Source organism: Triticum dicoccoides, chromosome 3A (assembly GCF_002162155.2).
Source record: "Triticum dicoccoides isolate Atlit2015 ecotype Zavitan chromosome 3A, WEW_v2.0, whole genome shotgun sequence".
NCBI lineage: Eukaryota > Viridiplantae > Streptophyta > Magnoliopsida > Poales > Poaceae > Triticum > Triticum dicoccoides.
Window position 1 is genome coordinate 102,078,991 of NC_041384.1, and position 10,974 is coordinate 102,089,964.

The window sequence follows — 10,974 nt, forward strand, 5'->3', positions numbered from 1 at the left end:
GCTTGCTATTATTCTCCGGGCATCAAGCCCATCACATATGCGTTTTTTCCATATGTACCTTTTCTTCGCCATTATATGCATCGATATGACTTAAGTTTTGGCCAAGCTGGGTTGCCTGGCTCCTATGCTTATGCCCTACGTTCCCGTTAGTTTGGCTAGGGCATAAAGGGAGCACCTCTGCGATTGTTACTGCCGGGTCATCCGGATGTATACCTCAGACTGGGTGAAGCCGAAAGCTAGCGTTCTTAAGGGAATATTCGGTCGGTGGATTAAACATGTTTTTTGCATTCGCTCCATTTGCCATTTTTTCAATCACAGTTCGGGCATGCGCTTTAACGCATGCACACCCAAGGAAAGGAACCCTTAACGGAACTATTCTCTCTGGAAGATGTTTCTTACATAATGTAATATAACATAACTAGCCTGATACAACTTGTCTGTTCAAGCAACTATGACCCCTACGCCTGGTTTCCATGCATACCCCAGTCTATTTGGCCGCACGGGTATTTGGAAACAATCCGCGCCTTCGGGTCCAGAGGGCAAAGCGAAAAGGTCTGCCATGACAATCGTTTTACAATTCAGCTAGACGGAAAAAATACACAGCGATTTCAACTCAAAAATTTCCTCCTCTATACCCTCCAGCAGGCTATCTAACTTACAATCCGGCTGGGAATATTTGGTAGCTACTGCTACTTGGTCATACACCAAATTAACGGGAACTTCCTTCCCGTCTGACCCTAGAGGTCCGACCCGAGCCATATGATTCGGGTCAAGCTTGGTGTACCGTGTCTTCACCATGGCCCAGGCTTCTCGAGCCCCTTCTCGGCAGACCGATATTTTCCACAATCGAAAGCGCTGCCGCGCCCCCTTGAATAGCTATAGGAGCTCCTCCATCTTTCCTGGAGGGGAGGCAGCTGGCCACAAGGCTTTGGCAATGCTTCGCATCGCCTGCCGAGCTTGCTCATGAATACGCGACAGCTCTTGTAGCAGATCGCCTGAGAATCCGGACATCTCATCTTCGGGAAGGCCGGTCAGCATACCTACAGATATAACTTTGTCAGTTCCTGATATCTCCGAACTATTATAAGGCAAATTCGGCCACATATCGAACATGTCGCCGCGTAGCCTTTTATTCTCCTTCACGGAGTCGGCCAGTTGGGCCCGTACATCTTTCAGATCCTCGCCCAATCGGGTATTCAAATCCTGGAGCTGTTCTTCTCCAGTACGACTTTTGTGAGCACACGCTCGCCCGCGGCTAGCAGCTTCTTGGCTTCTCGTTCTCCTTCTTGGGCAGTTTTCAGTTGTTCTTGCAGTTGACCTAGTGATCCTGATAGGAGGTGAGCAACCATGTTTAACATTATCGGTATACCATTCTGTTTTATCGATGGAGGGGAACATTACTAGGAGACGCCTTCTTGGATTTCTCCAGTTCGGCACGGGCAGTAGTTAGCTGTGTCTGGCACTTTTCTAGCTCTTGGGCTAACAGGTTGTTCTTCTCCGTAAGAACCTGGTTATTCAACGATACTTAAATCAGTTGTACCAACTGCTTCAAGTCTCGGGGGCTACTGGCATATGGTTATCATAATCAGACAAAGTAAACTTACCCGCACATCTTTTAAATGCTGCCTTGTGGCTCTGTTAAGCCCATCTCAAGCAGCTCGGATGTATGCATTAGCCGAGCCGAAGGTGTTAAATGCTTCTTCTGAAAAGTCGGGGTCTTGTAAAATGGCCCTGCGGCGCCGATGATTCATGGCGCTCTCCACTTCTGAGTTAGTGACGGATACATCCTCCGAATCCTTGGCTGGAGGACAGTCCGGCGTTACCCCCGCATCAGCCCCCGTCTTTACGGTAGGATCTGGATCCTGGCTGTGGGAAGTATGACCAGCCGGACCCCCAGATATAGTCCGGCTTATACACTTTTCCTAATACAGGATAAACATAAAGGTCACAGTTGGATGTGACTGCCAAGGTGCATATTTGCAAATCCATACCTCTTTGATGAAGGCTCGGCCGTATCTTTGTTTGCCTTCCTCTTCGAAGGCTTGCCCGGCGTGGGGGCCACTCTCTTCGAAGATGCCCCTGGGCAGCATGACGCACCGAGCACCTCCCCTTTTGAGCACAGGACAGTGCGGTGGGTGAGGCAGTATGAGAAAACTTTTTCGGATGAAATATCTCCGGATTACTTACGTGTGGAGCAGGGAGAAGACCGGGATAATCGGTGATGATGGCCACTTCTGTGCCGTCATAGTTCGTTTGGTAAAACACCCCATTCACGAGCACCACGAATATATCCGGATCCTCTTCGAATCCGGGGTCGAGGTCCCGGTTGTGGCCCTTCGGCTGCGGGGCAGGGTTGTAAAGCCCCTCGGAAATCTTTTTAATGTTCGTTGAACATAGCTCGGGGAGTAGAATGAGTAGAGCAGAGGAGTTGGGAACTTACCCAGCTAGGAGGACTATACATGGAATATCCTTCCATGTGCTTGATGCGCAGGAACTCCTCTTCCTCCCCTTTGAACAGTTCGACCAATATTTTGGCTAGGGCGGTAGGGGTGTCTGGACCCTTCCTGCCACAGCGGGAGGCGTCATCTTCCCCATTATAGTGCCACATGGGAAGTCCTTTGTATTGGAGTGGCTGGACCCCCCGCACTATGGAGGTCACCATTACTTCGACCATCGTATATCTGGACTAGGCAAGCATCCTTATCTTGCTCAAGAGTTGGCGAACCTCCGCACTATCTTCCTCTTCGAGGCTCCGAGGGCGCATGCTGTGACGTTTCTTCAAGGGAACACTTGTGAACTCAGGAAGACCCCTCCAGGCTGGGTCTGGAAGTACAACGTCCTCGATGTAGAACCACTCGAAAGTCCACTCTTCAGACGCCTTCTTCGGCGTGCCGGATAGGTATCCGGTCTCGGCAATGCGCCATATTTCGGCTCCGCCCACTTCAAATATCGATCCTTCATGGTTACGCGGGACAAGGCAGAATAACTTTCTCCACAGTTCAAAATGGGCCTCACAACCCAGGAATAGTTCGCATAAAGCGACATAACCCCTAATGTGCAGGATGGAGGCTGGAGTAAAGTTATGCAGCTAGAGGCCATAATATTCCAGAAGCCCTCGGAGGAATGGATGAATTGGAAATCCTACGCCCCTTAGCAGATAGGGGACGAAACACACTCGTTCCCCCGAGATGGATTGGGAAAATCCTCTGCCTGGGTTTTGCCGTCAAAGGAGGCCAACCCTGCGTGAAAAGGGACCAGATCCGCAGAGGGGAGAAACCCCTGCATTTGCAGCTCCACCAGCTGACGGTGGGATATGGAGCACTTCTCCCATTCGCCTCTTTCTGGGCCGCAGGGACGGGAGGAGGGGCTGGTGATGCTAGACATGTTGGAGTGTTCTTTCCTAGCGACCTTTGAGGATTTTCTCCACGAGATGATTGAATGGACCTGGGATCCAATCTCGTTAAATAAACGATGTCCCTCGCGTGGCTGGGATGTTGTGTGAAAAAATGCCCTGGCCTCTCGCATTCACTTGACACGTGGAAGCTGAAGTTGTTGATACACAGAAGCCGAGGGGTACAACATTAAATGGAAGGCCGAATACACTAATTGGAGGTCATTGGTGGAGGAACCCGCCTTGCAATGCCGAAGACAATCTATGCGCCGAACACCTCGCCATTGAAGACTAGTCCAGGGGCTACTGAGGGAGTCCTGGACTAAGGGGTCCTCAGGCGTTCGGCCTGTTAACTATGGGCCGGACTGATGGGCTATGAAGATACGAAGACCGAAGACTACACCCGTGTCTGGATGTGACTCTCCTTGACGTGGAAGGCAAGCTTGGCGAACAAATATGTAGATTCCTTTCTTTGTAACCGACCTTATGCAACCCTAAATCCTCCCGGTGTTTATATAAACCGGAGGACTTAGTCCGGAGGGAGGAATATTCATTACCATAGCCATACAAGCTAGACCTCTAGGGTTTAGCCATTACGATCTCGTGATAGATCAACTCTTGTAATACTCATATTCATCAAGATCAATCAAGCAGGACGTAGGGTATTACCTCCATAAAGAGGGCCCGAACCTGGATAAACATCGTGTCCCCTGTCTCCTGTTACCATCGACCTTAGACGCACAGTTTGGGACCCCCTACCCGAGATCCGCCGGTTTTGACACCAACAACTAGGTTAATATGCTAGTTCCCAAAAATGATATAAAATTGCATATGAAGCATAAAAGATTGATAATAATTAACATGAAATAATAAAAATATATAGATACATCGAAGACATATCAGCAGGGCACTGGGCTCTGATCCGGGGTGCCGCAGCCCGCGTTGCATGCTGGCTAGATCTGGCCACCGTAGCCCAGGCACGCACGGCCGACCACACTGCCTGCCACTCCACGATGCCCAACACGCGCTTTGTGCACATGTCCGCACCATCCGCACAACGCGAGAGAATGCTAGAGCCCCGCTACCGCTGTTGTCGATCGGCTTCGCCCAGCCATGCCCTCTGACAGTGGCAAGGCAGGAGGAGGGGGGTAGCAACGGAGATCCAAGTTGCCCTCCGCGTCGCCTCTCAGGGGCGATGGGAAAGGGGCTTGGATTTTCAATGCAAGAGATTGGTAGGACCAGTTATTTGAATAAATCTACTTGTAACGGGTCAACGAGCCCCCTCCCCCAACCTTCCTTATTACTTAGAACATCTACTGCCGGACTTGGCAAATCCGCCCCCCATACGCCCGCGTGTGCGTCCGTGAACAACCCCCACCGGCCCTCATATGGGTTGCCGCACATCCACATACCTCAAATGCGGAGCCTCAAATCCATGCACATCGACCTTATGATAAAAATTGTCTGAATTCAATAGTTCGAAACAAAGCAAAGCAAATCATAGTTCAACAATCTGTACATGCCAAAATGAAATCAATGTCCGAGCGTGGCAGATGCCTCGCTTGTTGGCTGGATCACTCGCCGGACGCCATCCATGCCGCCTGCTCTGAGGCCATCCTTGTGTCCTACTCCGCCTGAATCCGGGCTGCATGCTCCACCTGCCTTGTGGCATGCTCCGCTGCTGCCACAACCGCCCTTGCCGCCTCGTACTCCCTACGCTCGTTGATCTCCTTCTTCTTCTCCGCAAGTCACTTCTTTGCATGCTCACCCAAGAGGGTTTCGTCCGCCAGCATGATCTTCGCATCCTCCTTATCCCGTGCGAGTTGCAACCTCTCCTTCTCAAGCTCAGTCTCTCCAAATGTCTTGGCCTTCTCAAGCTCCCATTTGATTGCCACCTATTGCTTCTCCAACTCGATCTTCTCCCTCTCATTTTCTAGCTTCTTCTCCGCCCTCTTCTGGTCCCAATCTATCCTCTCCTTTTGCGCATCCAACATGAGCTTGTACCTTCCCTCACCGAAAAATGCTCGTCCATGTGGAGGACATTTTTGTAGACGCGACATCACGGGAGACCCTTTGTCTTCTCCCACTTGTTTCCCATGACTTGGCGGTTATCCTTTGGCACGGTGGCTCTTCCATTATCGACGACAATATCGTCCTCTTCATCGTCCAACCCCAATTGATTGGTGGGAGCTTGAGCCATCATTCCTCTTCTTGTCGGCCTTGAGATCAGCCACAAGTTATGTCCACTTTAGCACTCCATTCAATATGATCCAACAATGGCTAAAAGCACATGACTTCTTCTCCGTTTCGTGATACAAAGTGGACGTCACCGCCGTCTAGCAAACAACATATGTATGAGCACGTGAATGCAAACACAAGAAGCATATGCAAATGATGACAAGATAAAGCAATTGAGCTTGCGTGAGTTGCCACTCCCATCCCACTTTGAGGGCGTTTGGTCACTTGTGAGTAGTAGCTGACATACTTGTTCACTTCCCCTTGAATGATCCCCCATCGATGTTGGAGAGATGCACACTACGGTTGGTCACGATAGGGTGCGACTCAACATATTCCTTTTGTTCGTGATACTCCTTCCAAATCTTCTCCCAACACTTGTTCCCCCTTTTGCTCGGTGCCGCAAATTGGATCCATTGTTGTGGCCAACCAAGCTTTGACCAACAATATGTCCTCAAAAGTTGAGAATGCCGGACCTCTTGCCTTCGCCGTCTTCATCTTCTTCTTGCTCGGATTGGGATCGTATGTTGTCCCAACTTCAAATGCAGTGCCTCCCCAATTAATACTCCATTTGGGTCGGGCCTTGATTGTCATTGATCATGTCCGATAGGCACACCTCCTAAATGGGCATGGTTTGTAAGCATTCATCATGTCTAAAATGAATTAGCGGTCTATGCATAACATTGAACATGCTATGTGCTAATTTGATTGGGCTAGAGCAAAAAAACATATCGACTCTAGTCGTGTCATTCTGTCGAACAGGTCGTGGGAAGCCCGGGCGCCACCGGTTCCTGTGCTCATTCGTGCCCGAACGAGCCGCGGCAAGTGACATACGTTCATCGCCGACATTTGCATGGGCGGAAAGCTTTCCAGAATGCCCAAATCGGTCGTCGGATCCTCCTTTGTCCCAACGTGGTCCGACGGCACAATCCGTGTCGGCGGACAGATGGATGGGGTGCGGGGTTCTGGGCGCGGTGGCGAGACAGTTGCTCATCCATGTCCACACCTCCCTGCGACGCCACCGCCGCTTTCCTCTCTCACTGCTAGCGTTGTCGCATCTTCCAGGCGACATTCTCCGGCTTGCACGACTGAGCCGAGGAAGGGGAGCCGACGGACGAGGCGGATGCAGTCTCTGTTGTGGTGGTCGGGGCGGGCTGGACGGCATCTACGACGGCGGATCGGGACCGATGGTGAGGATGGGGAGCAAGGGAGCGAGGGGCTCCGGTGCGGGAAAGGTAGGAGGAAGGCGGGATGAGGAGGAAGGGTTTGGTGGATTTGGTGCAAATTGTGATGGGGTAGGGTTGTTGGTCCGACGTGACGGACGCGTCCGGACGCATCTAGAAGCCTCATATCCGCCTTATATTTGGGTTAGATATGAGGGGCGTCGGTCAGCCCGGGCGTTTGAATCTTGTTTAAGAAGCCCGTTTAGGTCGAATTTTCGTGACCGGCCGGTGACCGGGCCATCTGGCCGGACGTTTGAGGCGGTTTGGGCGCCGATGCTCTTAGCCATAAATGAGCACGATGTAATTTTTTGAACATCAGTACAGACGCAAGCGCTCATACATACACGCATACATTCATTCCTATGAACGCACACAGGCACACCCTATCCTTATGAACACCGATATAATTGTTACCTGGAAAAAAGCGCTGCATGATGTGTCGAGACACCACCGAGTCCATCGGCGAACCGAACAAGGCACGTTCCCCACCACAGGAACAAGAAAGCGGAAACCCCACACCGCTGCCGCTGCGAAGGAGAACCGAGGAGAAAGATCCGGACGATACGAGCTCAGCAGCTCCCGTCGCATCGCATCGCATCGCCCCGGCGACACCCGCCCGCTGCTTCCCTCGTCCTCAGCTCTCCCGAATCGCCGCCGGCCGAGAGGTTCGCAGCCCCGATCCACCTCCTCTCTCCTCCCTGCCACCGCCACCGCCACCGCCACCCGCAGGTCCTGTAGCAAGCCACTGTTCCATTCGTGGGCGTGCCTGCCACACCCATCACGCGCGCTCAGTTGGCGCAGTGGTGGTGGTGGAGCACTGGGACTGGGAGACAAGCGCGGGCCGTGTGGTGCCCTGCCACCGGCAGCCAATCTCCCCCGTAGATTCCTTCCCCCCGCACTCACTCCCATAAGAGAAAGGCGCTCTCCTTTCCGCCGTCCAAATCTTCCCCCTTTCTCTTCCCCAGCCCTCTCCCTCGTACGCACGCACGCGCGCGCCCGTCGCCTTTATTAACCCCTTTGCTGCCCAGGCCATTGGATTCGTGGCGTTGGCGAGCGTGGTCGCAAGGAGAGGAGGGGCGGCGGCGGCGGCGGCGGCGACTGTTCGCGGGATGAGCTTCGGCGGCGCCAGCTCCGTCGCGGCCGGTACGTACTATGCCTGTGACTGATTGTGCCCCTCGTTCGTTTGATTCGGCGCCGATGCGCCGGCTTTGATGTGCTTCTGTCGGGATGTGACGGAATGGTGGGCGGGTTGCAGGTGGGAAGCGGCCGTTCGAGTACGGGAGGACGCATGTGGTGAGGCCCAAGGGCGCGCACAAGGCCACCATCGTCTGGCTCCACGGCCTCGGCGACAATGGAGCCAGGTACGCAACAAACCCTTCTTTTGGCCCTTCCGGGTCGCAGCTCCGCTTGTTGGGATTGATGCGTTCACGGATTCAACGATGATGGACGGACGACCTGTCTGTTCGTCCTGCATTCTTGATGAATCGTAGTCGTAGGATCTCCTGTATATTTTCCATGTCTCTCAGCCAACTGTACTGTAGAACGCTGTACGTGAGACATCTCACTCTCGTACTGTTTATATGATAGCGCTTTGTTGAAATTAATTTCCTGCCCAATAAGCATGTGTGCGGATGATACCGACCTCCTGAGTCATCTGATTGGGCGAATAGACATTTTTTGCGACATTTTTTATGATCCGTGCTATAATACGTTCATTACATACGCTTCTTTGCACATAAAAAAATCGTTGCATTATTATTGGCAAGAAAGGTATTTCTGTGCTATCATGGTTTTAAGGAAATTGCATTATGCTCAAAATTATTCAACGTAATGCAAAACTAGAAGTTATTTTTGGAGACCGATAGACATAATGGGTTTTATATTATATTTGCAGCTGGTCTCAACTGTTGGAAACTCTTCCCCTTCCTAATGTAAGTTAGGAACTAGATTTTAACTTTCAAGTATGTGTCCTGTCAGAAGTCTTTCTGATTCTCTGATTTGCTACTGCTTCAGATAAAATGGATTTGCCCAACTGCACCTACGAGGCCTGTGGCAATTTTTGGTGGATTCCCATCTACTGCATGTGTGTTCTGAAACATATGGATTTTCTTATTTATGTCTTGGATGTATTGTGCTAACTCCTTTTGTAATAGCTATTTGTTTTGATAGATGTGTGCTGATATGGTTTTGCCTTTTTCCGGGATCACAGGGTTTGATGTTGCTGATCTTTCAGAAGATTCTCCTGATGATGTTGAGGGGCTGGATTCCTCAGCTGCACATGTTGCAAATTTATTGTCTACCGAACCTGCAGACAGTATGATTTCATGCCAGTTTCCGTTTGTCTACTTTCTTCAAACCCATTCTTATCAAGCGCACAACAGATATGGAATGGCATTCCTTGTTATTATCTGTTTCTCTATTGTGTTGCGGGCAATTTTTTTATTTTTTACATTTCTAGCCAAGAACCAAGCTATTTTGGTCTCATATATTGATAATCCAGTAGAATGGACTCCGCTGGGTCTTGTTCATCACTAAAAGTTTTGACCTCGTTACATTAATCATCGCAGTCAAGCTTGGCGTTGGTGGCTTTAGTATGGGTGCTGCTACTGCGCTTTACTCTGGTACTTGCTTTGCTCATGGAAAATATGGAAATGGCAATCCATACCCTGTGAACCTAAGTGTGGCTGTTGGTCTCAGTGGCTGGCTCCCATGTGCCAGGTTTGTGCTAGTATGTTTATGTGCACAAGTTTCACTGAAGCTGCTTCCTTGCGGCTGATCCACTTTGTGCTGTGTGGTCACCTCAGGTCATTGAAGAACAAAATTGAGAGCTCACAGGAGGCTGCACAGAAGGCTTCATCATTACCCCTTATGCTTTGTCATGGAAAAGGTGCATATCTTTAGCATGATTTTCAGTTTTTTGCGTAATACTGAAATAAGCACCTTATCATTAATGATGGCATTCAGCACACTGTATTTCCCCAAGATGCGCATGTAACAGTCCGTCCTTCTTCTGGAGCTAGTGACCTGTGTGCTTCAAACAGAAACATCTTTCTTATGTTTATGAAACATTTAGAACGGTTGTAGGTTTGTAGCTACACACTTGTATTACCTGAAGTTGCTTCTTCGCAGCATATATAACAGAACTGAGTTGCTTATCAAGTATATGGGCAGTTCCTTTCCCCTTTTAACCTGGATTCAAACAATAGTTTCACCAGAAAGGATTTTTGCTCTGTTTTTTCGTTGCCTAAGCAGCTCAGCTTGATAGTGTCTGGCTCTTAGTAACCAAGTTGATGTAATTTCCATGTGGCATTCCTCACAAGGTTAGTTACGATGATCAGCTATGCTAATTGCAAATTTTGATGGAAAAACTGTGATAAGCAAATTTGTTATATAATAAATTGATGCATGCCTCAAGTTTTTATGGGCATGAACAGAACACGAGTTAGCAGAACATATAGGTCTTTGGACCAGGTGTCTTGATAACGGTCATCTGCTTTCATGATGCATCAGCACTGCATTACTTGTTCTGAGTCCTCTATTTATGTTTAGTTATGCAGAGGCCATCTGTAAATTGCGACTTTTATCATCTTTTTGCAGCTGATGATGTGGTCCTCTACAAACATGGAGAGAGATCTGCTGATGCACTTAAGTCAACCGGGTTTGCAAATGTGGAATTCAAGTCCTACAGCAGGTTTGCTACCTTCTTTACTCCCATTGAATGTTGTGATTTCCTTGTGCTGATTGATCTCCTCTCCTTGGAAGACTCGGGCACTATACCGTTCCAGAGGAGATGGACGAAGTCGTCAAGTGGCTTACGGCAAGCTTGGAACTCGGCAGTTCCTCGTCAACTTGATCGAATGAAGAGATGCCTTGAGAAAGGCTCGGTGTGGCGGCATCTAAATAATAAGTACCTGTGGTTGTGCCGAATTGAGTGATAAAATGGCTGGGTTGCCAACTTGGGCTTTGGGTATACGGTTATGTCTTAGCTTGGCGTTTCATATGCAGACATGCCTCGCTGAATCTTGTTACTATTGAGATTTCCATATATTTGGTATGTGTTTCCATCCATAGTCGGAGACATTGTGATCAGTTTGGTTTTGGTTACCAGTGATATTTTTGTTTCAA

The 10,974-nt window shown here is 49.8% G+C and overlaps 1 protein-coding gene across 2 annotated transcripts; it reads left to right on the forward strand.

Annotated features, from left to right (window-relative positions):
- The first annotated feature begins 4,586 nt into the window (after window positions 1-4,586).
- Window positions 4,587-10,974, forward strand: LOC119267375 (acyl-protein thioesterase 1 homolog 1-like). 2 transcript variants are annotated; one of them, XM_037548754.1, is made up of 11 exons: window positions 4,587-4,623; window positions 6,389-6,861; window positions 7,878-7,992; window positions 8,105-8,210; window positions 8,744-8,780; window positions 8,863-8,932; window positions 9,059-9,163; window positions 9,417-9,567; window positions 9,654-9,736; window positions 10,447-10,540; window positions 10,612-10,974. In XM_037548754.1, the coding sequence occupies exons 1-11, from the start codon at window positions 4,587-4,589 to the stop codon at window positions 10,700-10,702; spliced, it is 1,362 nt and encodes a 453-aa protein (XP_037404651.1). In that variant the 3' UTR covers window positions 10,703-10,974. The 2 variants fall into 2 exon arrangements, with proteins under 2 accessions (XP_037404651.1, XP_037404652.1); XM_037548755.1 differs by lacking the exons at window positions 4,587-4,623; window positions 6,389-6,861 and adding an exon at window positions 7,266-7,514.